Below are 27,360 nucleotides of genomic sequence, written 5' to 3' on the forward strand. Positions count from 1 at the left end.
AGAAGAGACCGGATTAGACTGCCGAGAAAGTCCAAGCAGGGACTCATTCCAGAGACACGACGGCCTGCCTCCTCCCTCAGATTCGGGTTTGCAAGAGCCTTTAAGCTTATTTCCCCCGCAGCATGCAAATCGGGCACGGCCGACGGAAAGGCATGCACAGATTTCAAACGTTCGTTTTATTTACAGCCGTGTAACGGCCCTCAGGGGGGTGTCTGTTCGGCCAAAACTTAACCGTCCCCATAAAAACAAGCGGGGGGGGGGGGGGGCAGAAGAAAAATAAGAGTGGATGATGAAAAACAAACTCCCCATTGGGGAAATTCTGGATTCGATGCAGACTTACTGATAACGGAGAAAGCGGTTGTTCCTCCGGATCCCGGTAAATTCTAGTAGCAATGGTAATTCTTTGTCAAATCGTTTCATTTCAAAAGGGGGGGGGGGAGGAAAGAAGCCAGATTGCATCTCGCTGTGGGGGGTGGGATCTGCTGTTTGTGCCAAATTCCTTGCGGGGAAATGACGCCGGGCCCCTCGTCCGGTAAACGGCCATTCCTGTCTAGGCTCGACCAGGGAGCTGAGGTTTATCAGCAGACTCTGCTACCGTACCCGTTCCTTACGCCTCTCACGATCCTGCCGACGGAGGTCACACGGAAACCAGAAAGGGCCACCAGGGCTCGTTCACCACATCAGTCACACTTAAGTCCCACTCATTTCAGTGGGTCTACTCTAAGTAGGCCTCACATTGGACAGAACCCCAGGATGGCATGGGCAGACAAAGGTAACGGCGTCCTGTTACAACGGCGTTGTATCCTCCCGGGGACGACATTTCTCTCGGTGCTTTTTGGGCTTAAACATAGGCAAGGAAAGAAAAATGCAGCCAGCGCTGAAATTATTGGGGGGGGGAGAGGAAGCAGAGAAAGCATGGCTCTGTTACGCTTCGTGATGGCGCCCGTTTTAAGGCAGATAGGGACAAGGGAGCCTTCGGCTAGAACCAGAGAGTGGTGAGAGATCAGCGCGTCGAGCGGATTGATTTCATTAAGGGTCGTCGCCTTCAAACCCCCCCAAAAAGAAACCTAATTCAAACACTGGTGCAACAGAACCTGCTCTTTGCACACCACGTGGCGCCGTTTGCTCGGACTCACCCTTGCATGATTGCCAGGGCTCAAAAGAGCTGTCCCTGCGCTTGGTGACCCTAACACAGAAGCACGCACCCTCAGAAAACCCTCAGTCAAAACATGCCTCCCCATATCATGGGCCGCGCCCTTGGCCAGGCCTCGGTGAAAGAATTTGTCCCCCCCTAAGAGCAAGGATGGGGACAGCCAGATTAAACGGTGCAGCTCCAGTTCCGTGGGAGTGACGGCTGTCATCCCGTAAGTGTCGCCCCAGAGATAGCGCAGCATGGATGAGGTGGACGGGGTTCCAGGAAACAGCTTCCGACCCAACCCCTCCGAAGGTCAGCTGAAGAAGTAAGTGGATTCTTTCACCTTCTCAAGGTCGAAGTCACCTGGGTAGGGAGAAAAGTGAGGTCACTGGATGGAGAAGAAAACCAACCGCTTTCTTTCACAACGGTAAATCTCGCACGCGTACCCACAAAGTTGCCTTCGGTATCACCTATGGGGATTGTGGGGAGTCAGACGGAAACGGCCTTTTGGAATCTTCCGGAATCTTCCATTTGGCAACTTCCAAATCCAGAATCTTTCAACGCTTCAATTTGGAATCTTCCAGAAAGACTATTTAAGAGTTTCTGGAATTCCCCAAATCTCCCACCTGGCGTCTTAGAATATTCTGGAAGGACCATTACGAATCTGGGATCTTCTCTCGCCTACACTGTCCTTAGGCGGCCAGACTGAAAGCAGACAGTGGCAGCCGCAAGGCCCGGCCCTGTCACAAAGTAGGACGAAGCAAACTTGCTTCAGGCGGCGGTATCAGTGGGTGCCTGGAGGTGATGAAAACAGGAATTCATCTCTGGATGGTGCAGGACTTTTTCCTAGCTTCCTCAGCCAAAAGCACATCTCTGGGTATGTTGGGGTTTTAACTACCAGAGTTCAGCCATCCCCAACCTGGGGTCCTCCAGTTGTTTAGGACTACAGTCCCTATCAGCCCCACACAGCAAGGCCAATGGACAAAAATTATGGGATTTGGAGTTCAAAATATCTGGAGGACACCTGGTTGGGGAACGCTGAGATAAGTCCTGTTTAACTTTTTTGCCCTTCTCCTAAAATATTTTTTTTAAAATAACTTTTTTACTTTTTCCTTCCCCATCCATATTTATGGTTTTAATTTCTGTGAACCGCCCAGAGAGCTTCGGTTATTGGGCGGTATGAAAATGAAATAAATAAATTCATTTTTCCTTGTCTGTAAGCCTGCAAGAGGGGCCCGCTTTCTTTTACTGATTGAATGTAAACCATTCTGGGAGGCTTTTTCCCCTAGGAAAGAGATACAAATATTATAAGGGCTCAATCTTATGCATGTTTAGACTGAAAAAAAAAAGTCCTACAGCATTCCCCAGCCAGCACAGCTGGGACTTTTTTCAGTCAAAACATGCATCAGATTGTAGGACTTTTTATATCTAAACATGCATAGGATTATAGGACTTTCCCCCTGTCTGAACATGCATAGGATTGTAGAACTTTTCCCTGTCTAAACATTGTAGGACTTAAGTCAAAACATGCATCAGATCGTATGACTTTTTAGGTCTAAATACACATAGCCTTGTGCCCCAAATTAATTAATTAATTAAACTATCTAATCTTTCCTCCAGCTGTTTTGGATTTGAACTCTCAACCATCCTCACTAGCATGACTGACAGACAAAAATGCCAGGAATCGCAGTCCAAAACACCTGGGGAGAAACAGGTTAAAGAAGGCTGGGGAAAAAAATCCATTTTATCTCATCCGTAATATATTGTAAGTATATATATATATTAATTACACCTTTCCACCAAGAAAGAAACAATCATAGTGTAAGTACAAAACAAAATAGAATCAATGTAGAATGAGTGATTTAGCAGCGATGGACGTTTTAACAATTTGATGAAATGGAAGGATAATTCAGTTTGGGAGTCTTTTTGTGTGTGTGCTATTTACCTCTATTCCAGCCTTCCTCAACCTGGGGCGACCCAGATGTGTTGGACTGCATCTCCCAGAATGCCCCAGCCAGTTGTAGTCCAACACATCTGGAGCGCCCCAGGTTGAGGAAGGCTGCTCTATTCCTTTCGAAGTGTTAAGAAACTATCTTTAGTATTACTGTATACTGAAAGGCGAATGAACTATTAAAAAGAAACACACGCACAAATGCAGCATAAAAACACAACCAGCAAGATTTTAAAAATGCATCCAAGCGCCTGGACCGTTGAAAACCAAATCACACGATCAGTCTCCTTTTTAAAAGCAAGCAAACAAAGACGCTTATAATCTACAGAGCCTAGAAAGTAAAAACATCTCTCCGGTTTGCAAAACCACCACGGGGGACAAACGGACGCCGGAGACACGAGCTCCAAGTTGCAAAGGCCTCCGGAGAGCCGTGTTTGACGGCAGGGATGCAACAGAGAAAAGCGACAGAGCACACCGGGGACGTTGGAGTTGGAAGGTAGATACTGTGACGTTCAAACAACTCCATGGATGTTTCCTTCCTTCGGCACGACAGATCTTAGGCCAAGGGGGTTCTGGGCTAATCTCCAGACAAAGGATAAAGCCAGGAGAAGCTGAACAACCAAGCACCCGTTGAGGTAACCTGTGTATTACATGGCACCGAGCCAGAACCCAAACGTGGCACCAAACGACCCTGCCGTGGTGAGAATGAGCTCATCACAGCCCGAGACGCCGCGGCCCCCTCGGATCTAGCAGAGACGCCCCTGCTCTGGACTCCTTCATGGGTGGAAGCGATGTCTACTAGGGAGAAATCGGACGGGGCCTTCCCCGTCGTAGCACCCCATGGTACATAACTTGGAACGGCAGAGTTGGAAGGGGAAACGGAGGCTGTTGGACCCACCCCGTGCTCGAGGAGTCTTCCATCTTGAGATGAGGCGCTGGCTTCTTCTAGAGTGGGGGTGTCCACTCTTGTTTTATTCTGCTTCAACCTCTTTAATGTTTATTATTTATTTTATTTATCTATTTATTATTGCATTTATATCCCACCTTTTTTCCTCCAAGGAACCCACGGCACATAATTCTCCTCCTCTCCATTTTATCTTCACAACAACCCTGTGAGGTAGGCTGGGCTGAGAGCCCGTGACTGTGGCCGAGTGGGGACTCGAACCCGGATCTCCCGACTCTCAGTCCGATACTCTAGCCACTGGAGTGATATTACGCCTTCTTCTGTGACTGCATGTTATGGTTTTAAGTCCGGCTTGGGGAACCACACAGAACACTTCGGCTGTCATGGCGGGGAAAACACCAATTCTGCACAGACTGCTTGGCTGACCTAGAAGAAGGGACGTGGCATCTTCGTTGATGATAAAATCCTGACGAGGAGGAGGAGGAGGAGGAAGAGGAGGATGCACCATAGTTAAGAAGAATCTAACAACAGAAGCTGCAGCAGACTTACAGGGAATCGTAACATTTTCAGAAGCTTTGGAAGAATGCGCTGAAAATATGTGTGGATGTGTCAGATGTCGGCCTGACCAGAGCAAGACTCGGCAGAAAAACAGGGTCCTCGCGACATTTTTCCCTGGAGAGGCCTTGGGTGGGATGACTCGGGAGAGGAAATTGACACGAAAGATAACAGAAGAGCGAACGGGAATCGACTCCCATCTTGGATCCCTGAGAAACGATATTCTGGGCACAGGCAATGCCAAATTCTGCTGCTGCTGGGATATTTCTCATTTCCTCTTCTCCTGGCACGTCTCGACTCCAGAAAATTGGGACCTTTGCCTTGACTGGAAATGGGAGAAGACCCACGTCCCAGGGCGTTGCGCCGGTAGGTTTGAATTTTGCCTATCATCGTGTTGCATTTTATTTATTTATTGTATTTATTTGTAACCTTTATATACCGCTGAATATATATCGCTCAGCGTTTCACAACGTTCGTCCACGGTTCGCAACATTAATACAGCCCAGCTTATTAATGAGCCTACGATCGCAATTCAAATTGCTTCGTTAACGTCTCTTCGAGAACACCGGTCTGTCGTTCTTAAGCCGTTTATACCGTTCTGTCGATTGCTTCCTCACGGCCTTCCCTGACCATTTAGAACGGTCTTCTAAACGCTGCGGTGACCGCGTCGGCCTTCGAGTTAACCGCAGCATTTTCCACGTGAAGAAAGGTTTTTTGTCAGGCGCTGTGGATCAATAAACGAAACTGGTGCGTTTCCATTACAATCTCGAGTCCGGTGGCAAAGACGCCAATTCGAACTCAGGTTCTCTGCTCCATGAGGGCTAGAAACGCGTTATCCTGTGAGCACTTCTGAGGCCCAATGTTATGATGCATATTAACAGCAGGGAGGTGTTAACTTGCAGCAGGGCTGTTAAACGTCCCCCTGACTACCGATTCTCCGCTGATGGATAGTTTCACAGTTTTTGCACAGTTTCCCCCCCCCCCCCGCCTCTCTTCTAAGACTTTGTAAGAGCTTCAAAGTAAAATAGGTCAGTAATTTGGGGCATTTCTGACCCTGCCTTCTATAACAGCTGCCTTGGGTTTGGAACAGATGAACTGCCTTTCTGTTTTTAATTGAGTTTACCGGCACCCACGTCCACTCCAACAATAAATATGAGCAAAATAAGCGACTCGTTCTACACTACGTTTCTCAAACCAGACGTCGAGGCCAGGTGGACGGCATTCCAAAGGCAAAATACCCCAAAGAATGGCTGAATGGCATTAGGGTTTATCTCCGATTAACGGAGATCAGTAATGTTATTACTACGACTGCAAATCACAATAATCCCGGAGCGCTTATTTTGCGTGGGGCGTCTGAGCGAGCAGAGAGTCATTTCTGATCGATGGGATATTTTTCTTCTTTGCAAGGAGTGGTGGTGGAGCAGCAACAGCAGCAAGGAAGGTTTGGGCCTCCGTGCGACCTCTTGGGACAAAATTCCAAATTTAATTAATAGAATCAGAACAGTTGAGCTGGAAGGGGCCTCTAAGGCCATCCAGTCCAACCCCCTGCTCAGTGCAGGAATCCACCTCAAAGCATCCCTGACAGATGGCTGTCCAGCTGCCTCTTGTGTGGGAGAGCCCACTGCCTCCCTAGGTCATGGGTTCCACTGTCGTACTTCTCTAACAGCCAGGACGTTTTTCCTGATGTTTTGTCATACTGCTCTAACAGTCAGGAAGTTTTTCCTGATGTCCAGCCAGAATCTGGCTTCCTTTAACTCGAGCCTATTATTCCACGTCCTGCACCCTGGGAGGATCGAGAAGAGATCCTGGCCCTCCTCTGTGTGACAACCTTTTAAGTATTTGAAGAGTGCTCTCATGTCTCCCCTCAGTCTTCTCCAGACTAAACATGCCCAGTTCTTTTAGTTTTCTCCTCATTCTGCGGGGATTATCTCAACTTTTCACTACGGAGCAGGAACAAAACAACCGCCAAGGAAGGAGCTGTATCAAGGCGGAGGAGCAGTTGCACTGCATGCAGAAGGCCCGGGTTCGATTTCCGACGCCTCAGAACCCCCTCCTATTCTAACCTGCAGGCACGTTTTCCTCCCGAGACTTGGCGAGAGCTCGAATTAGAAAGGACCATTGTTACCACAGGCTCTTTTTCCTTTTGCCCTGCCCCGTATCAACGCAGGCGCTTTGCCCGTTCAAATAACAGCCACGAGGAACAAGATTAGGAACCGGCGTGGGAGGAGCAGGCAGCCGCGGCAGCCATGAGGACTAGGAACTTGATTTCAAATGAATTCTCAGAAAACCTGTAATCTGACGCCAAAAGCCGACTCCTGCACGGGATGGTGGAAAAACCGCACGGAGGAGCTGGGTGTCGACCATTCGAACCTCGCCTAGGCCACGGAGTCACTAGGAAGCTTTAGGCAGGTTTCTAATTTCTTGGCTTCAGTCCCCCACATCTGGAAAATCAGTGATTTCAAAGGCAGCTTATCTTCAGCCAGCTTACGGGGTTGTTCAGGGAGGAGAATGCCAGGATCCAGAAGGGCAGCATAAAACCCTGCCCGGGCAGGATGTTAATTGGGTCTTTCCTGGATCCGGGCAATCAGCAAAGCACAATTCTCCGTTACCAATAAACAGGCCAGCAAACAAAAAGGCGGCCGGGAGACGAGAGCGGCCAAAATGAAGAGGCTTAAAAAGATAAGATTAAGGGGAAAGAGCTACAGAGGGTGCAGGCAGTAGAGAGGAATGATAATAAAGACACAGGCATCTCTAGAAATGTTTCCGCCATGCCAATTCTGGGTTTTTATGGCTGGGGGTATTTGGGGGGGGTTGATGTCATGCACGTCTCCCCACCTCCCAGCAACGATCCGACCAACCAGAGGCAGGTGTTCAAGGGCCAAGATCCAAAGTGGTACTTAGGAAAAGGGAGACGGAGCTAAGGCAGTCCTCGTGCCGCACACAAGATCCCAGACTAAGCGGCAAGTTCACAGGCCGGGGATTTATAGGTCCTGGCGTGCTGGGATTGGCCCTTGCGGGTCAGCTGACGGCGCAGAGGGCGTCCTTGAACGACAGATCTGTGCAGGCCGGGTCCGCCATTTTGTTTCGCCCTGTTCGTTTGGGCTCTGGCTTTGTACTGAAGTCTCGATCTATCTTCCCCGACCTGATGGCCTCCAGTTGTAGTCTGACACATCTGGAGAGCCCCGGCTTGGGTAAAGCTGTCCTACACGATCCCCCAATCAGGTGGGATTCACGCGACATTGACCGCCTGGCCGGTTTCGGACGAAGCGAAGGCGCCGGCACGTTTTGGAAGCGACGGGTTTTCCAGATGTCAGGATGCCTGCCTGTAAAGACTCAACATCTGTCACGAGGTGCTTTGGGCACAGTTGACAGCGGAAGAGGGGCACAGAGAGAGCCCTTTTAAAAATGGCCCTTCGTTCTCCCCACTCCAAACTCCCATGAGGATTCCAAAATTGCACTTTGCTCAGTCAAGTTTCCCCTTTTTGCTTTGGAAGCTCAATGACGAACCTCAAATGGTGAGGTTAAAACGTCTTTATTTTTAATCAAAAATACCTCTCCCGCCTTTCCAGTTTGGAGGGAACTTTCAGAGACCAAAAACCCACAGTTCCTCTGCACCGTTGCTTCCAAGGCTGCTAGCTTGAATTGTGAATTTCATGTCCCCCCATCTCAAAAACCCTGGCCCAAGATCCAAAGATTTAAAACCACAAGAGAGATCATGATGTATCAAGATTCTCAACCCATCACTGCCCCCTCCCTGGAGGTATTTACGTGGAATTCACCCGCCTGCCTCTGTTCCAATATACCCTGGGGTTTTGTTTACGATAAACAAATCCACAGCGCCAATTCCCTCCCTACTCTAGAGAAAAATTACCTTGGGTCTGCATCTCTTTACAGGATATCCCACAGTAGCTCTCTGGAGAATCTATTTCCTTTCCTTTAGCATTTTTTCTTGTGTACAATGACATTGAGTATAATCAATGTATTTATTGTTCTGTAATTTTACTTCATCTGTTTGTAGCTCCTGAGGAAGGATCGCCAGATCCGAAACGTCGAGCTCCTTTTCCAAACGGTTTTTTACAAAAATATTTTTAAAACTGTACAGACATTCATGTGAAGAGATTAAAAACTTTCCCACTGTTCAACACTAGAGTCTACCTCTCTTTCTGTTGGTTCACATCAGTCACAACCACACATTTTTTAAGAAGTGGAGAGAGAAGAAAAACCTCTAGAAGATCCTTATTGGCTTAGAACAGGGCCACGGAAAGTGTTCCTCTCAAATTCCATAAATAGCTGGTCTCCCAAATCATATGAAAATTGGCTTTTACTGAGACCGACCCATCTCGCCCAGTAACGTTGACATGGGCTGGTGGTGGCAGCAGTAGCATTCCAGGGTTTCAGGCGGGATTCCTTTCTTTGCCCGACCTGGAGAAGCCAGGAATCGAACCTGGGGCTTTACCATATACTCAATACTCAACTCAATCTATTCCATGCGTGCACATACCTTTCTCAGGGACCTTAGATAGATGATTCACCAGTTTCTGAAACTCTGAGCTCTTTTTATTCTTCCACTGAACCCTGGGGACGAGGAAGGAAGGGGAAAGAGATGAAGAATTAAATATCGATGCCAAATATATAAAAGCCGTCTTAGCCCACTGAAGGGTTCCTGCTGTTTTGCACGGCGAGAAAGAACCATGAAGTGTTTTTAAAAAGCGGCACCATGGAAGTCTGAAATCCTAAAAGCAGGGCTGGGCATCTTAGTGCCCTCTGGGTGTTTTGGAATCAGTCAATCAATCAATAATAAATTTCTTACCTGCCTCTCCCTCTGGATCAAGGCGGGAAACAACATTAAATACAACAATATAATACATAAAACTGGTTAAAAGAGCACATAAAGCCGATACAATATTAAAATAACAATCACAACATCTTAAAATTCTTAGGTTTAAAATTCGTCTGTGTAGGCCTGCCGGAAGAGATGAGTCTTTGGACTACAGCTCCCATAATCCATGCGAGCCAACCCATGGGTTGCGGGGTCCAAGGCACTTGGGGATCCACTTGGCTTTATGACACATTCACACGCAACAGGTCAGGTGACATACCGGAAGGTCTGGTGACTTCCTGACACCTGCTCTGTCTCTTCCTTAGCTGCGCCCAGATGGACTTTTACAGATTTTAAGACAACATTTGGTTTAACTGATGCTGTTGTTATTTTTAGGATATATTTAATTTATCTCCTTCCCCTGGGCCCAAAATGGCACTCAAAGCAACTAACCTTAAACCAACCTTAAAAGCAAAAACTTAATTTACAAAACGCCGTTAAAAACAAATCAACGTATACGTGAACCGCTTCGGCTTTTTATTATATTTAGCGGTATATAAATACCACAAATAATTTTTTTTAAAAAAACACAGTGCCGAGTTTTGGCTAGAAAGGCAAGGGTATGAATCAAGTATATAAATAAACGAAATAAAGAGAACCGTTTGGGATTGTAGCACCTTGAATTGCTTTGGTGTGGCGCGGCCTGAATTTGGTGCATGTGGGTTTTGCGTGTGGGTGTGTTTTAAATAGATTGATGTATTTCGGTTTCATGGAGATAGTAGATAGAGGTCCCAGAAGCTGGAAAGGAGATGAGAAAGGTTTTAAAATCACGCACCAAGGCATTAACCTGACTCCTTTCTTCCCTTTCTTTCTTTTTAAAACTTGCTTAGGGTATCTCCATCCTGTCCTGTGACCCACATAGATGCACACAACATCTCCCCAATCTACGATGCTATCGATCAAAGCAAGGCAGCAAATTTATTTTGTGTCGTTGCGGAAGGAAGGAGACGAACCCAACCCGTTCAAAACGGCAAGGAAGGGGATTTCGATTCCGCGTGAGGAAGGGCGCCCTGGGCGGCGTGAGTGGGAGAGAAAGAAAGTGGTACAGGAGGAAGGAAGTCGCCACTCACGGAACGTTCTTGCAGTATTTCTGCAGCATAAACCGGGACAGGTCTTCTAAGATGGGCTGGCTATGAAGGTCCACGAACTGCTCACGACAGACCTGGAATTCAAAGGACAAAATATTTAGGGGCAGTTAAGTGCAGAGGAAAACCAAGTGTGGGCTGCGGATCAAGGAGAACATTTCAAGGGCAGCAGCCCCATGCGTCGCTTAGGAAACTGAAATCAGCGGCGTTTGTAAGGCCTGCTTCTAAGCCTTCACTGGAAATCCTGTCGCTTGGCAGAGACGTCTCTCAGGCCCTGCCGATTGAACGGATTTTACATGCTGATCTCGGAACAAGGGCAGGTTTGTTCCCACTGATCCTATTTCGGGCTGCATTCATAGATCCAAATCGCGCGAGGTCCTGGTTCCTCTCTATTCGGCCCTGGTTAGGCCTCATCTAGAGTATTGCGTCCAGTTCTGGGCTCCACAATTCAAGAAGGACGCAGACAAGCTGGAGCGTGTTCAGAGGAGGGCAACCAGGATGATCAGGGGTCTAGAAACAAAGCCCTATGAAGAGAGACTGAAAGAACTGGGCATGTTTAGCCTGGAGAAGAGAAGACTGAGGGGAGACATGACAGCACTCCTCAATTTTTGAATGGTTGTCGCACAGAGGAGGGCCAGGATCTATTCTCGGTCATCTCGGAGTGCAGGACACAAAATAATGGACTCAAGTTACAGGAAGCCAGATTCCGGCTGGACGTCAGGAAAAACGTCCTGATGGTTAGAACAGTATGACAAAACAACAGGAAAAACTTCCTGACTGTTAGAGCAGTACGACAATGGAACCAGTTACCTAGGGAGGCTGTGGGCTCTCCCACACGAGAGGCCTTCAAGAGGCAGCTGGACAGCTGTCTGTCAGGGATGCTTTAGGGTGGATTCCTGCATTGAGCAGGGGGTTGGACTCAATGGCCTTAGAGGCCCCTTCCAACTCTACTATTCTATGATTCTATGATCCAAAGCCCAAGTCACAGGTCCTCATGACGCCGGAGGACAGTTTGGAAGCATGTTGGGTGTTTTTAAAAAAGGTCAAATCTTCCAGCAACTGTTTTTCTGTCTGTGGGAACGTTCTGGTCTTACCTGATTCATGATGTCGACTGTAAGTGCGTGAGTCCAGTAGCAGTCGTGCACCGAGACGAACGTCAGCCCGCGCCTAGGAGAAACCAAAGCAAATAAGTCACACTCCCGAGAACCCTATAGAGCTGCCGTCCCCCTAAGCTCCATCCGTTCTGCAAAGTTAGGGTGAAAACCTATGCACGTTTAGTCTGAAACGTGTACAATATAAAAGGACACGATACTCAAGGAAAAAGGGATGAGGAGGGAAGAGGGGGGAAAAATAAAGGCGGAATCTCATGCATGTTTAGAGAGAAAAAACAATCTTACAATCCCCAGTATTCTCCCAGCAAGAAAAAGCGGTGCTACGAAGAATACCTTTGCCCAAAGCCTCCCACAACCTGGAGCACTCTAAAAATTAACTTTTCTTGGGTCTGAGGGCGGAGGGGGTAAAGAAAAGGATTCCCCGAATTTAATTCCAAAAGGCAGGCCTGCCTCGGTTCTCTGAAGTGGGTGAGGAGCCCTGCCCTGTGTCAAGCGACAGGAGCCGTGCCGGACACTTACAAGGACACTTACCTGTGGCAGTGCAGCGCGGTCAGCATCATGTGCGTGGAGTCCAACGAATGGATGAAGTTAGGCGGGAAAGCGTTTTTCTGTTTCACCGTATTGGGCTTCCTGCAGGAAAGCGCACGGATAAGGGTGTCGAAACTCAGGCCTCTGTGCCCCCCTCCCTGCTGTCTCTCATCCGCCTTTCCCCTCCGCCCCCAACGTTGATGGTTTGGTAGCTTCACAGCTTTCTTTAAAGAAATAAATCCTTCTGCTAAGGCTTAGCGATAGGCAGCGAGAGCTTAACGCAAAAATATGACAGCATTTTCTGCCATTTGGCCACGCCCCTTTCCCCTTTGGCCCCGCCCACCACCAGAATACGGCCCCCGAGAGCTTCTCCAGAATGGAATTCGGCCCTCGGGACCCCGTTGCCTACGGCTTCAAAACTATCGTGTTGAGTCGTACGCAATCGATCGATTAGAACTCACTGAGCCTGTTTAGAAGACACCTTAAACCAGGGCTTAAACCATGACGGTTAAGCCAGAAAGCCGGGCCGTGTTCAGAAGACACCTTAAACCACGGCTTTAACCACGGTGAATAAGGCTTTTTGCCTTATTCACTGTGGTAAAGCCGTGGTTTAAGGTGTCTTCTGATCACAGCTCCGCTTCTTGGCTTAACTACCATGGTTAAAGCCATGGTTTACCAGCCAGGTAAAGCCAGGATTAGTCAATTTTCTTTTAACCCTGGAGAGCCCAAATAATCAGGGAGGTTTGTTTAAGGCAAGGGTAAGGTATCAGCGGATCCCCAGACAGGCATTATTGGGACTCCAATTCCCATCGGGCATGCTGGGGTTGATGGGAACTGAAGTCCAGCAACATCTGTTTCGACATGGAGCAGTATATCAATGTTGTAAATAAATAAATACGGGCGCAATCCTATGCACGTTGAGACAGAAAAACGTTCTCTGACGCCCAGCGTTCCCCAGCCAGTATAGCTGGGACTTGTGGGCCTTTTTTTCTGTCTAAACATGCATCAGATTGCGCCCGAAATAAACCTGGGTACTCACTGGCTGATGTCGTGTTGTGATTTCAGATTGACCGTTTGCATGCTGCTGTTGACCTGGTTGCAGAAGGAGGAGAGAGAGAGAGAGAGAGAGAGAGAAGGTACGGGTGATTAAAGGATATATTGAGGACAGGTCCTCCGAGAAAGGACAGAGCTGAAGAGAAGAATGCAATCACAAAGCCGGGCCCGAAATGAAGGCACAATATAGCCATGGAGGGCAGGAATTGCTCTCTGCAATGAGGAGCCCTTCTGATAGGCAATCATCCTTTTTGAGGGCTAGAAACTTGGTTTGTTTTTGTTTTTTTGACATTAAAAGGTGGGGGGGGGGGAGAAAAGCCAAGCAGAAGTGGAGATTCTAAGGAAGCCGGATTCGCCATTAGATTCCACATTTTGCACTCCCAAAGCACGCAGCAGACGCACTATTGGAAAAACTCAGATTTGGAGTGGGAGGGAGCAAATGGGAACAGTGAATAGAGTGTCAGGACTGGGGAGACCTTGGTCCAAATCCCCACTCAGCCATGATTTTCCTTGGGTGATTCTTATGCCATAATCACACACACACACACACACACACACACACACACCCCTTTTCCGCCTAGCCTACCTCAAAGAGTTCTTGTGAGGATGGGACTGCAGAGCCAAAGGGAACATTTTTGTCATTAGGTATTGCTACGTCAATGAGGTACGTGTGTTTTTCTTTTCTGTCTATAACTGTTATGTCTGGTCAGTTGCAAGGTACTGTCTTGTCCCTATGAATTGTTCTATTCCAGTATATTTCATGATCGGCATTATCAGCATCAGCATCAAAAACATTAAAACAACAAAAAACACCTCATTCTTCTGCCCAAAAAAGATTCCCAGTGAGACTTATAAAGATTAATAATGAGACAATTCCCTGCCCTCAAACTTACAACCTAAAAGACACGACACAAAAGGAAAAGGCCTTGGGAGGGATGAGGAGAAAAGCAGAACTCAGTTCTTCATTTCAGAGTTCTTTTTGGTGTTCTTTCTAGCAGGGAACGCTGAAGCAAGCTCCCTGCAGCTGCTCCTTCTCTGGCCAAAAAATAGGGACTGGGGGTGGACTCTCCTCTATTCTTCCCAGGAGTCACAGGGTGCAGCTTCCCGGCGGTTCCCTGACCAACGGGTGAGCCCGGAGTGCACTTGCTGTCCCAAGGCAATTAATTTAAAAAAGACAGCCAGATTGATCAACTGAGGAGGGGGGGGGGAAGAGCCACGTAGCTCTCACCCTGGGGTCGGGGGACGATGGGACACACACCTAACCAATAAATAACCGGCATTATCTTTTGAAAGCCCTCGTTTCTAAAGTTCAACCGTATTCGCTCCTAGTCTCGAGGGGAAACAGGGTCAGGGTAACGAACGATTCATACAGGAGAAAGGGTGAGAAAAAAGAAGAGCCGAGATGGATTCCCTCCGTTCTCGTTTCTCACCGGCCGTCGGGGGCCGCGGCGATCGTTCCGTTCTTCTCGGCAAATGTCACCTTGGCTTCCCCCACCCCTTTCGCTGAGTCACGTCCCCCCCCCCCGCCTGCTGACTCACCCTTCTCCCGCTGCAAAACGCTGAGTCACCACCCTCCCATTGTCCTCGCCGGCTTTTATGCAACGGGTTGCGGGTTGCCTCCCAACGTTGCTGGCAGCTCAAATCCTGCCCTAGCGTGTCTCCCGCCCCCCCCCCCGGTCTTTCTGGGGGTGGGTGGGGAATAGAGCAAACCAGGGATGGGGGGACCCTATTCAAATTCAAATGTGGGGGGGGGAGTTTCTTTTAAGTGGGTTTCAGACTAAGCCTGGATGTCACAAGGAATTAAAGTGCTTAACTAGGGATGCAAGAGGAAGGGGAAAAATGGGTTTAAATCACCGTGGGGGGGGGGAGCTTTGCCTGTCTTTAAACTCGCCTCCCCAAAAGCGATTTGTTAACCTCGTCAACACAGAGGTCCACCTGGTGCCTGCACTGTACTCCCTTTCGTCGCCAACCTTTTTTTATTCTCTCGGGATTTTAACACTTAATCTCAACTTAAATTTTACTGTTCTAATGCGGCATTTTGACCTTATATCAATTTCTGCTGCATGGTTTTAATCCTGGTTGTGCTTTTTATACTGTATTTTGTATTTGTGCTTTTAACCTGTTGGTTGTTTTATTACGGTTTTGATTTTCGTGAACCGCCCAGAGAGCTTCGGCTATGAGGCGGTATAAAAATGTAATAAATAAATAAATAAATGAAATGAAATCAGAGGGAAGAAAATTGTCCTTTTTTGAGGGGGCAGGTGAGGGCTCTGAATTGAGGCAGTGCTCAACGCCATCCAGGAATCTGCCCGGCAGAAGCGCTAAAGCAGCAACAAATGGGCCATTCAGTCCTGAATTTCGGTCTCTTTCCCAAACGGCCAGAAGCCGTAAAACTCCGACGCTGTTCCCCCGGGAAGACGGGGAAGAAAATAAAACCATGAATGGCTGATGGTTTCCTCCTCCTTGTCTCCTTTGCCTGAAAATGCAACGTCGCAGGTCGGCGGCTCAAGAGGCGAGTTCGAATCGCGGCCCAGCCACGACGCTCACCAAGTGGGCGTGGGGGGGGGAGAGACAGTCGCTCTGCAGCTCACCTACTTCGCAGGGTTGTTAGGTGGATGAAACAGGGCAGGGTGGGGTAGATGGCTCAGTGATTCCCAACAGGACGGAGTGAGGATTTCTGAACTCCTGATTGAGAACATCAGAACCTAAGAACAGCCCTGATGCTGGATCAGAACAAAGGTCCACCTAGTCCAGCACTCTGTTCACACCGTGGCTCACCAGCTGTCAACCAGAGACCCACAAAGCAAGACACGTTGCAACAGCACCCAACCACCCATGTTCCCCAGCAACTGGTGTAAATAATCCTACCGCTTCGGATACTGGAGGCAGCACATAACCATCAGGGCTAGTAGCCAACCGCCTTTGAAAGCCATCCAAATTGGAGGCCCTCCCCACATCTTGTGGTGGTGAGTTGTGGGGGTGTCACAAAGCCTGGAGTCTTTGGCGGACAGCACACTGTCGGGAGATAAGGAAAGGTGGAAATGACAAAACCCCGTATCTCAGTAATTGGCTATTGGCTTGCAATCAGTGCGTCTGCATCCTGGTCAACTTCTAGCATAATCCCAGGAACACACATGATAAGACAGCTGGTTAGCAAACACCAGTAATGAGAAAAGTTAATTACCTTAACCAAACCTGACAATGGGCGTTGACTCACCCAGGAGGGAGGGGGGAAGAAGGAGCAAGGATTTTGCCACTTAAACTCTGTGGCTTCGGTCACTTCGAGTCACTTCAACCCTCAACCCTCAGATGTGTGCGTGAGTATTTACTACAGTGAGTTCCATAGTTTAACTCTGCACTGGGTGAAGAAGTCCTTCCTTGATCGGTCCTGAATCTCCCACCCATCAGCATCATGGGATGACCGTGTTGGGTTCTAGTATTACGGAAGAGAGAGAAAAATGCCTCCCTATATATCCACCTTCTCCGCACCTGGCATCATTTTGTCCACCTCCATCAATGTCTCCTCTTAAACTCCTTTTTCCCCCCAAGCTAAATCATCCCAGGCTGGTGCCTCCTTCCCTCCTAGGGGAGATGCTTCCGCCCCTGAGTCATTTCAGCTGCCCTTTTCTGCACCTTTATTTCTGGCTTGTTCCTGATTGGGTCCGGCCCGTTTTGCAAGTGGTACGGTAGCATACTCTGATTTTGGAGTGAAGCTGGCATTTTATGCCAAACCAGTTCCCATTTCAAAAGCTGTTTAGAGCGTTTTTCTTTTAAAATGTAGAAACTGGATGAGTGATGGGGGGTCGTTTCGTGTGGCGTGAGAGCCAGTGTGGTCTAGTGGTTAAGAGCACTGAAGGGGGTGGGGAACTCAGGGGACCCGGGTTCGAATCTCCGACTCGACTGTGAAGCTCACTGGGTGACTTTGGGCCAATCACTGACTCTCAGCCCAGCCTACCTCACAAGGTTGTTGTGAGGATAAAATAGAGGATCATATAAGCTGCCTTGGGCTCCTTGCAGAAAAAATGGAGCGACGTAAATGTAATAATAAAAAATAAACATAAATAATTAAGAGAACTACATGTTTCAGTCTAATACTTTATAAAAGCAGCCTCCACCCCCATCCGCTGGATCGGACCCAAATATTGATCTAATCCAGTGTCAGCAGGTAACTAGGAGTCCCACAAGCAGCGCACAAATGCAACAGGCACTGTGGTGTAGTGGTTAGTACATTGGCCTGGGACTGGAGAGACGTGGGTTCTAGTTCTCACTGGGTGAGCTAACCTACCTCACAGGGTTGTTGTGAGGATAAAGTGGAGAGGAGGAAGAGAAGGGTAAGCTGTGTTGGGTTCCTTGCAAGAGGAAAAATGGCAGGATATAAATGTAAATAATAATAATTCTGTTAGTCACATCAGTCACCGGCATCACATCAAAAAACTCTGCAGAAAACCTTCAGAAAATGGGCCCACCAAAGTACATCCACACCAACATCCAGAAAGCCGTCATACTTAAAACAGGCTCAAACGTCAGGAAATTACTGAATCCGTAAAAGACAACATGACTTGGCAAAGCCTGTCATGTTCATCTAGAACAATTCATCTAGAACAGAACAATTCACATGGACAAGACAATACCTTGCAAACGACCAGATGTTAACAGTTATAGACAAAAAAAGAAAAACACACCTACCTCATCGACATAGCAATATCTAATGACAAAAACGTTGTGGAAAAGAGAGAAGAATTACACGTTACTTGTCATGGAAGTTAAAGAACTATGGCAACAGGAAAAGGTCACAATTATTCCACATTAGTCATAACAGTCACCGGTATCATATATATAAAAAAACTACACAGAAAACCTTCAGATACTGAGCCTACTAAAATACATCCACACCAACATCCGGAATGCAGTCATACTGAAAACATGTTCAATAGTCAGGAAATTCCTGAATCAGTAAAAGCACATCATGTCCGTCTAGAAAATCCGCCATGAGCAAGAAAAGAGAGAATAATAATAATATATGATGATGATGAAGATGAAAGGATGAAGATGAAACTCCCAATTTTTGAATACAGAAAAGAAAGCAAAACGCCCTCTGGGCTTACCACTGTGGACTTCGAGCGATGGTACGGCTGGATAATGGGTAATCCCAGAGGCGTGACCCACTCCACTGTCCGCCCAGACTGGGCAATCAGTCGGGCGCTTTGGGTTAGCCAGTCCTGCGGGGGAGAAGGGCACCGGTGAACACGGCTATTGGGAGGTGGGAACTGCCGGCATAGCGAAAACAGAGACCAATAGATGAGAATCGGGGCCCTTTACTCACTACGCTCAACAACTAACCTCCTCTAAGGTGCCTCCTCCGAGGGAAGGTCAGAAGGCGGCAAGAAGGAAGAAGGCCCTTATCGGTGGTGGCCCCCCAATTCTGGAACGATTTCCCCAACAAAGCCGACCTGACGCCTACACTGTTATTGTTTCAGCACCTTTCTCTTTTCTCAATCAATTTCTCAGTTGTAATTGATCCTGGATTTGTCTCTTGGTTCTGGTTGATTGTTCAAAGTCGCTTTTAGATATACGTTGTTTCTGTGTGTCTGCTTTTGCGTTTTTACGTAAATGGTTTCTAAACTCTGCATGCTGTATTTTTCATGTGTTTCGTCTTTGCCCGCCGCCAACAGAGCTTCAGCCACAAGCATCACCTGAACATTTGAAAACTTCTCTGCAGCCTTAAGGACAAGAATCTTTTTTCTTAAACTCAAAAACAACAAACGCTTAGATTCCTAGAATGTCGTCTTGCAGCCCCAGGGAGAGAGAAAGAGAATTAAAGAGTCCATCACAGAGAGAGAGAGAGAGAGAAATAGCAAGCAGAGTTGGGGGAATTTATGGTGTGATGGTTAATTTTTTCAAAGTGTTTGATGAAAAACAGTTTACCTGGATTTCACGGGTCCCTGAAAACATCTCCTTGAGGCTGTTAAAGACTTGACGGACAAGGTAAGAAGACGCTTCCCAGACATACTCCTGGATGGAAGGAAGGTGAGACAGATTAGGGGCAGAGCCAGGGAACCATTATGGGGCAGGGTAGGGGGACAGCTCAGGTGTGAAGGACATGCACACAAGCGCAGGATGAAGGGGAACCATGACATCCTACAATGGAACTCTATTAAAGTAGCTCCAAATCGCATTAGCCTTCATTGCTGCAGCATCAGAGTTCCAAATCGCATTAGCCTTTGTTGCTGCAGCATCAGAGTTCCAAATCGCATTAGCCTTCGTTGCTGCAGCACCAGAGTTCCAAATCAATTAGCCTTCACTGCTGCAACATCAGAGTTCCAAATCGCATTAGCCTTCGTTGCTGCAGCACCAGAGTTCCAAATCGCATTAGCCTTCATTGCTGCAGCACCAGAGTTCCAAATCGCATTAGCCTTCATTGCTGCAGCACCAGAGTTCCAAATCGCATTAGCCTTTGTTGCTGCAGCATCAGAGTTCCAAATCGCATTAGCCTTTGTTGCTGCAGCATCAGAGTTCCAAATCGCATTAGCCTTTGTTGCTGCAGCATCAGAGTTCCAAATCACATTAGCCTTCATTGCTGCAGCATCAGCACCAGAGCTCCAAATCACATTAGCCTTCGTTGCTGCAGCATCAGAGTTCCAAATCACATTAGCCTTCATTGCTGCAGCATCAGAGTTCCAAATCGCATTAGCCTTCGTTGCTGCAGCACCAGAGCTCCAAATCACATTAGCCGATTTTGCTGCATCAAAGCTCCAAATCGCATTAGCCTTTCTTGCTGCAGCATCACAGTGACAGGAAAAAAGGAAGCAGCAGGGAGGGTGCAGTGGCTGCGGCGAGAAAAATGCTTACCGGGGGGAAGTCATCAATCTCCTTGAGGCGTTTCTCGATCTGGAGGCGCCCCCCGAAACGGGTGACCCCGTACACGACCGTCATCACCGTCTGCTTTACCACTTTGCGGCCGATGAAGCCCTCTAAAACCTGAGCGACTTTGACGCCTTCGTCAGCGTCGCGCTTCCGGAACACCTCCACCTGTGGCGGGAGGAAAGCGCAAAGCAGGAGTGCGTTGAGAGTCACTCCTTGTTGAGCCCGCGGCCGAATTTCGTGTCAGACGTAAAAGAGACGAGGGAAAGGCTTCGATCCATCCCTATTTCTTTGTGCAACAGAATGGAGAATCTGCTCTCTGAAAATCCTCCACGCCTCCCCACCCACCCTTTTATTTTTCAAAGTGTGTGCCCGGTCCCCCCCGCATGGGGAGTCCTTCCAGACCTTGGCCGACAGGGCCCCAAAGCCTACAAGGGGTCCGCCATTCAGAAGAAATCCAGGAGTCGTTTGGTGGAGAAAATCCGGAGGATCTATGAAGATTACGACCAGCTTCTCACCAAGGATGGTCAGGTCATCATTCTTGGCCTGCGTCACAGTCTGGGGCCTCCCCAGTTCACCACACCCACTGGTCCCAGTTCGATCGGGACCAGGTTGGAACTCCAGACTCCATCTTTGAGGTCTAGGTGCGGAATCATGGAGGGGCGTGTTTGTGAGCTGACGTTCACAGCAGGGATGTTGGGACTCTTTCCGGCCCGAGGGCCGAATTAAATTTCAGAGGAGTTTTCGGGGTGGGGTGGGAGCATTCCAGCGATAGGCGTCACCAAAGGTCAAGGGGCAGCATGTCTTGGCTTATAGCTCTTATGGCCAGTAGCTGTCTTAGGAGAGGGATTCCAACCTTTTAGAATGGGGAAGGGGGAAGCTGGAAGACCGGCAAAAGAGTGGGGGAAACAGGGCACAGCCGACTGAGAAACCCAGAGGGCCGGACACGGCCCGCAGTTGTGAAGTTCAACACCCCTGCCCTAGATTCCTCCTTGAATGCGCCGAGTTAAGCGTTCTGAACTTGGGCTAAGAACGTAAGAGCACCAGAAGAGCCCTGCTGGATCAGACCGAGGGTCCATCTAGTCCTGCACTCTGTTCACACAGCGGCCAACCAGCTATTGTCCAGGGGCCAACAAAGAAGGACATGGTGCAACAGCACCCTCTCACCCATGTTCCCCAGCAACTGGTGCACACAGGCTGACTGCCTTGGAAACTGGAGGTAGCACACAACCATCAGGGCTAGTAGCCCTTGATCGCCTTCTCCTCCTCCTCCTCCTCCTCCTCCAGGAATTGCTTCAACCCCCTTTGAAAGCCCTCCAGATTGGTGGCCATCACTATATCTTGTGGTGGTGAGTTCCATAATTCAACTATGCACTGTGTGAAGTAGCCCTTCCTTTGATCTGTCCTGGATCTCCCACCCATCAGCTTCATGGGATATGACCCCGTTGGGTTCTAGTATTTTGAGAGAAGGAGAAAAATGTCTCCCTCTCCACATTCTTCACACCAGGCATAATTTTGTCCACCTCTATCATGTCTCCCCTCGGCCTCCAAGTGAAACAATGCCAGCTGTTGTCACCTTCCCTCCTAGGGGAGATGCTCCAGCCTCTTAATCATTTTCGTTGCCCTTTTCTGCACTTTTTCCAGCTCCATAATATCCTTTGTGAGGTGCCCAGAACTGCACACGGTATTCTAAGTCTGGCTGCACCCTCGATTTGTATAAAGGCAGTATGATACTGGCAGTTTGATTCTCATTTCCTTTTCTTCTCATGCCTAACATAGCGTTTGCCTTCTTGACAGCGGCCGCAGACTAAGCTGACATTTTCATCAAGCTGTCCACCGCGACCCCGAGATTTTCATAATCTCCACGCAGCGGGCATCCCACGACTCTGGACGCCTCACCTGCTGAGCCACCCTGCTGTAGACATCCTGAGGAACGTCGCAGGGCGTCAGGTTCACCGAGGCGGCACCCACAACATCGCGCCCGAGCGCCGCGTAGTGCTGCAACCCGTTGCAAGAGCCGTCCTGGGAGGAGAAAAGGGCGCTGGGAAAACCGGACGGCGATTTAACAGCCCGGGAACGTAAGAGAGGCCAAACGAGAAACAGCGGCGGAATCCATAAAGCAGCCGTAACAACCTGGAATTAGGTCTCTAAATGCCTGGGAGGAAAGAAAGCTCGTTGCCAGGCATCAAAAAGATAATGTAATGCCAGGCGAACCTCTTTGGGGAGTTTAGTCCAAAAGTGGGGTGCCACCACGGAGAAGGCCCTGTCTCTTGTAGTCGCCCACCTAGAGGGCTGCAGGTATTCCTTAAGTGGCGAGAGCAGTTCATCTAAGATTTGGCCCCAGGGGGAGCAAGGAAGGAGCCTGCGATGCCGCCCCCTGCCCACGCACAGAACGGAGGCCTCCTTGGCGCCTCGCACACTTACTTACCTGATGGACGGGGAAATGGGAGACGTACGCAGCTGGATCTGGAGACCGCACGGCCTTGGCGATCTCCATGCAGCACGCCAACGCCTGCCAAGGCTCATCCGTGCTCATCCACCACTTCTTGCCCTGCAGGAGAAGCGGAGAGAGCAGACTTGAAAAACACCCATGCGTGTGGAGCAGGGGGAGGCGACCGGAAGTCGATGGAACCCTGAAGTTGGCAGAAGTACTCCCAAAATAGTCAGGGGGGGAAGCATAAGGGTAGAGGAAACTCCAAAACAGAGCAGTGAGAACTAATATGCTCGGCAGACGTGGAATGATGACCAGCTGTTGCGGGGCACGTAATGGAGTAACGTAATGGAGGAAGGACACGTAATGGAGCAACTTGGAGAGGGCATGGCTGGCACCCCGAACAGTGGTCCACACTGTGACCTTTGGCCACAGATGTGACGGGACACGCTTAGTTTTGTTTCGTTGTATTGCATTGATTTTTATCGTTGTTTGCGTTCTACAGCAAACCGCCCTGGGAGCAATTTGGCTATGAATATAATATAACATAATTATAACGTAATAATATGTAATGTAATAATCTATAATGTCATGTAAAAGTTACTGGAGAGCAAAAGGTAGGATTTGAACGGAATTGTTTTATATGTTATTGTAAAGCGCCTTGATGCCAGAAATGGTGAGGCGGTGCTATAAAAATGCTTTAAATAATAATAATAAGAAGAAGAAGAATTCAGCTCCCCTGAACCAGCTCCCAAGGGGCAGAATTTTGGGCCTCCAGGTCAACTCTGGCCTTCCTTTAGCCCCACACCGAAAGAGGTTCTGCGCCCGGACCGTATCGACGCCCCCTGCCCCGGCGTTCCCCGGTGACGCTCCCCTGCGGACTCACCGTCAGCGGCCGGTCCGCCGAGTCCAAGATGTCGGCCAAGATCTGGTCGGCGTAGCCCAGCCGGTCCCGGAGGGAGTTCTTCTTCTTCAGCCCGGTGAGGTTGATGAGGTGGATCTTCAACCAGTCGAGTCCCCGGGGCCCCAGCGGCTTCCCCTCGGCGAAGAGGAGGATGGCCCGCATGAGGTCGTTGCCGAGGTGGTTGAAGTGTGGCGGGCACGGGTATGTCCTCCCGCGGAAGTCCATGTTGTGGGGGAACCAGAAGACCCGCTCCCTCACGTGCTGGGCGATGGACAGCTTGTAGAGGGTGTCCATCCGCAGGCTGTACATCTCCGCCGCCTTCTTGCGGCAGCGGGCCATCTCTTGTTTCAGGGCCAGCTTGGAGAGGGGCCCCCCTCCGGGGGAGCGGCGGGCGGGCTGGGGCGCCTCCGACAGCGGCGGGGGGACGCCCAGCTTCTCGTCGCCCTTGTCGTTGAAGATGGCGACGACCACGTCCAGGACGGCGCCGTTGACCTTCCAGGGGCAGCCGCTCAGCTGGTTGAGGGCGTCCAGGACGGAGAAGAGGTCCCCCCGGGGGCAGCGCTCCAGCAGCGCCTGGTGCTGCAAGGCCCCGTCCACGAAGCGCATCAGCTTGGTGGGGCTGAGGAGGTAGGCGCCGAAGTGCGGGGAGACCCAGGGCAACGGCGGGCACAGGGTGGGGATGGCGAAGGCGTCGAAGGTGAGGCTGCTCTCGGCGGCCTCCAGCAGCAGGCGGGTCAGGATGGGGTGCGGCCGAATGAAGCCGATCTGCAGCAACGGGGGAGCGGGGGGAAGCGTTTCTAACGGGGATTCGCTCCGCCTTCTGGGGCGGTCGAGGTGACCCAGACAACAACAACCCTGCGGGGTAGGGGAGGCTAAAGCAAGAGCGGGGAAATCTCTGGCCCAGGGGCCAGATCCGGCATTCCTGGAATGGACCGGGCGGCCACGCCCCCTCTCCCCTGGCTCCGCCCCCTTCCCCCAACCGCCAATCATTTGGTGGGTTCCCGGATTACGCGTGTTTACAACAACAAAAAGTTCTAAAAGGGTGAAATGCCTCAAGGGCCTGGTGCCTGCCACACCCTGGTCTCTTTGGCCCTCCTCCTGAGAGAGAGCGCACATCCGGACCCACCGGGCGCCCCTCGGGCGTGGCGACCGCGCCTCTGCGCTTTGCCTACCTGCCGGCCGCTGCGGAAAGAGTAGACGTGGTACAGGACGGGGATGAGTTTCTGCTCCATCCCCGGGGTCAGGAGGTTGCTTTCCATCTTCAACACCTGGACCATGAGTTCCACCAGGTGGAGGCCCAGCTGCACCAGGAGGGAATGGGGCCAGGCGTGCTCCTTGCTGACTAGAGAAGACCTACAGCCGGCTTCTAGTGTGAGCTTCTCCCAGTATTCCCGCGGCAGGAAGTTATCCGGCTGTGGGCGAGAGAGAGAAAGGGTTAAAACATTCGCCTCTGTTGCTTAGAGGCAGGGCCAACCAGAGCAAGGAACCAAGAACCTAGTGCCTGAATTTGCTTTTTTCCTTCTCCCTCCCGACTGCCTTTCCTTTTGTGTCGTGTCTTTTAGTTTGGAAGCCTGCGGGCAAAGGCCCGTCTCGTTTCTTATCTTTATCCTTTATCACTAGAATGCACGAGAAGTCTGAAATTTAATTCGGCTCTCAGGCTGAAAAGAGTCCAACATCCCCGCTGTGAACTTCAGCTCAAAACAACCCCCTCCATGATTCGGCACCTGGGCCTCCAAGATGGAGTCTTGGGACCAGTGGATGTGGTGAACTGGGGAGGCCCCAGACCGTGACGCAGGCCAAGAATGATTACCTGACCATCCTTGGCGAGAAGCTGGACGTAGTCTTCGTAGATCCTTTGGATTTTCTCCACCAAATGACTCCTGGATTTCTTCTGAATGACGTACCTGTTGTAGACTTTGGTGCCCAGTTCCCGGGCCAAAACCATGAGGGACTCCCCGTGCGGAGGGATCAGAGAGACACTCTGAAAAATAAAAGGGTGGGTGGAGAGGATTTTCAGAGAGTGGGATTACACCCGCTGGAGCATTTCTGTTACGCGCTTTACGTGGGGCTGCCTTTGAAGAGTGTTCGGACACTCCAGCTGGTTCAAAGAGCTGCAGCCAGATTGTTGACCGGGGCTGGTTACAGGGAGCAGACAACTCCCCTGTTAAAACAGCTCCCCTGGCTTCCAGTCTGTTTCCGGGCACAATTCACAGTGCTGGTTATGACCTTTAAAGCCCTATATGGCTCGGGTCCAGGTTATCTGAAAGACCGTCTTCTCCCTTATGAGCCTGCCCGAGCTTTGAGATCTTCTGGAGAAGCCCTTCTTTCAGCCCCACCATCTTCACAGGCGCGCTTGGTGGGAACACGGGAGGCAGGGCCTTCTTGGTGGCTGCTCCCGTGCTTTGGAACACTCTTCCCTGGCTCCCTCCTTGATGGGCTTTCGGAAGCAGGCGAAAACTTGGTTGTTCCAGCAGGCCTTTGGAGAATCATCTGGCCCTCCATCTATGTTAAGGACTTGTAAAACTGTCGTGTATTTTAAACGTTTAATGTTTTAATATGTTTTAACTGATGTTGTGCGGACTTTCTACTGTTAGTTTTACCCTACCCTGTGCCTGCTTACTCTACCCTGTGCCTGTTGGCATTCTCTTCCCCTCCTTATTGTTTTACTATGATTTTATTAGATTGTAAGCCTATGCGGCAGGGCCTTGCTATTTACTGTTTTACTCTGTACAGCACCATGTACACTGATGGTGCTATATAAATAAATAATAATAATAATAGTAATAATAATAATAATACCCAGAGGACCTTCTCTTCTGCTGCTCCCAGACTGTGGAATGGCCTGCCGGAGGAGATTCCTCAACTTGACAGTCTTTTATTTATTCATTTATTTATTTATCATATTTCTACCCCGCTCCTCAGCCAAAAAAAGGCTCTCAGAGCGGCTTACACTTAGCAAAAAAGACAGTCCCTGCCCTCAGGCTTACAGTCTAATAAAGACATGACACACAAGGAACAGGAGTTCAGGAGGGAAGAGGGAGGGAGAGAGAGAGAGAGAGAGAGAGTCCAACAGGAGCAGGCCATGATGTTTCTTCTGCCTGCTCCTGTCCCCTTGCACTTTCTTCTTCCTGTATTTTAGAACTTAAAAAAGCAATAAAGACGGATCTATTCCGGCAGGCCTATCCAGTGAAATTTTAGAATGTTTTCAGGATGTTTTAAAGATGTTTTAATCAGGTATGGTATGTTTTAATCCGTTTTAATGTGGATTTTATATCATTTTTTAGACTGTTTGTTTTATACTTTGAATTGTTTTAGTTTTTGTGAACCGCCCAGGGAGCTTCAGCTATTGGGCGGTATAAAAATGCAATTAATAATAATAACAATGTATTTTTTTTAAAAAAAAAAGTACATTTCTTTTCCTAGGTTTAAAATGTATATGTTTTAAATTTTGTAAGGCCGCCTTGAGGCCCAGTATTGGGAAAAAGGCGGGATAATTATTATTATTATTATTATTATTATTATTATTAATTTTAAAAACAAAGGCAGTATTCATTCAAAGTAACACAGACTGAAAACAAAGGGCTGACATACGTAGGGACGGATCGAGGCCCTTTCCCCAGGTTTCTTTTATGGCTGAAATGAATCTATGGTCCATCAGTTTGTACGGCGGGGGCGGGGGGGAGGTGGGGGGGAGAGCGAAACAGAGCCGTTCCATCAGTCCCCCTGAGAAACTACTCAGGGTGCAATCCTATGCATGTTCGGATAGGAAAAAAGTCTTACAACTCCCAGGATTCTCCTGCCAGCATGAGACAGGGAAGAGGGGAGAAAGGTGAGATAGCTCAGCCCCACCCATCAGCCTAGCCTGGTAAAACCACTCCAGAATGGCCTCTATCAGCAGCCATTCCCTCCAACAGCATCAGAGGGAAAGCTGAGATAGCAAGGCGCCCTCCATCAGCCAGGCC

At 49.3% G+C, this 27,360-nt stretch overlaps 1 protein-coding gene across 1 annotated transcript in view; it reads right to left on the minus strand.

The window, feature by feature from the left end:
- Positions 1-1,401: 1,401 nt before the first annotated feature.
- POLRMT (RNA polymerase mitochondrial) overlaps positions 1,402-27,360 on the minus strand; it is a 36,412-nt gene continuing 10,453 nt past the window's right edge. Inside the window, exons 8-21 of the mRNA XM_063147097.1 lie at positions 25,209-25,379; positions 24,571-24,810; positions 23,381-24,163; positions 22,492-22,614; positions 21,963-22,085; positions 20,052-20,231; positions 19,128-19,214; positions 18,308-18,421; positions 13,189-13,241; positions 12,153-12,251; positions 11,604-11,676; positions 10,495-10,586; positions 9,047-9,120; positions 1,402-1,498 (exon numbers count right to left, since the gene is read on the minus strand). Coding sequence (XP_063003167.1) covers positions 1,449-1,498; positions 9,047-9,120; positions 10,495-10,586; positions 11,604-11,676; positions 12,153-12,251; positions 13,189-13,241; positions 18,308-18,421; positions 19,128-19,214; positions 20,052-20,231; positions 21,963-22,085; positions 22,492-22,614; positions 23,381-24,163; positions 24,571-24,810; positions 25,209-25,379 — 2,262 coding nt within the window. The 3' untranslated portion in view covers positions 1,402-1,448. The remainder of the gene's footprint in view (positions 1,499-9,046; positions 9,121-10,494; positions 10,587-11,603; positions 11,677-12,152; positions 12,252-13,188; positions 13,242-18,307; positions 18,422-19,127; positions 19,215-20,051; positions 20,232-21,962; positions 22,086-22,491; positions 22,615-23,380; positions 24,164-24,570; positions 24,811-25,208; positions 25,380-27,360) is intronic.

Source organism: Elgaria multicarinata, chromosome 23 (genome assembly GCF_023053635.1).
Source record: "Elgaria multicarinata webbii isolate HBS135686 ecotype San Diego chromosome 23, rElgMul1.1.pri, whole genome shotgun sequence".
NCBI lineage: Eukaryota > Metazoa > Chordata > Lepidosauria > Squamata > Anguidae > Elgaria > Elgaria multicarinata.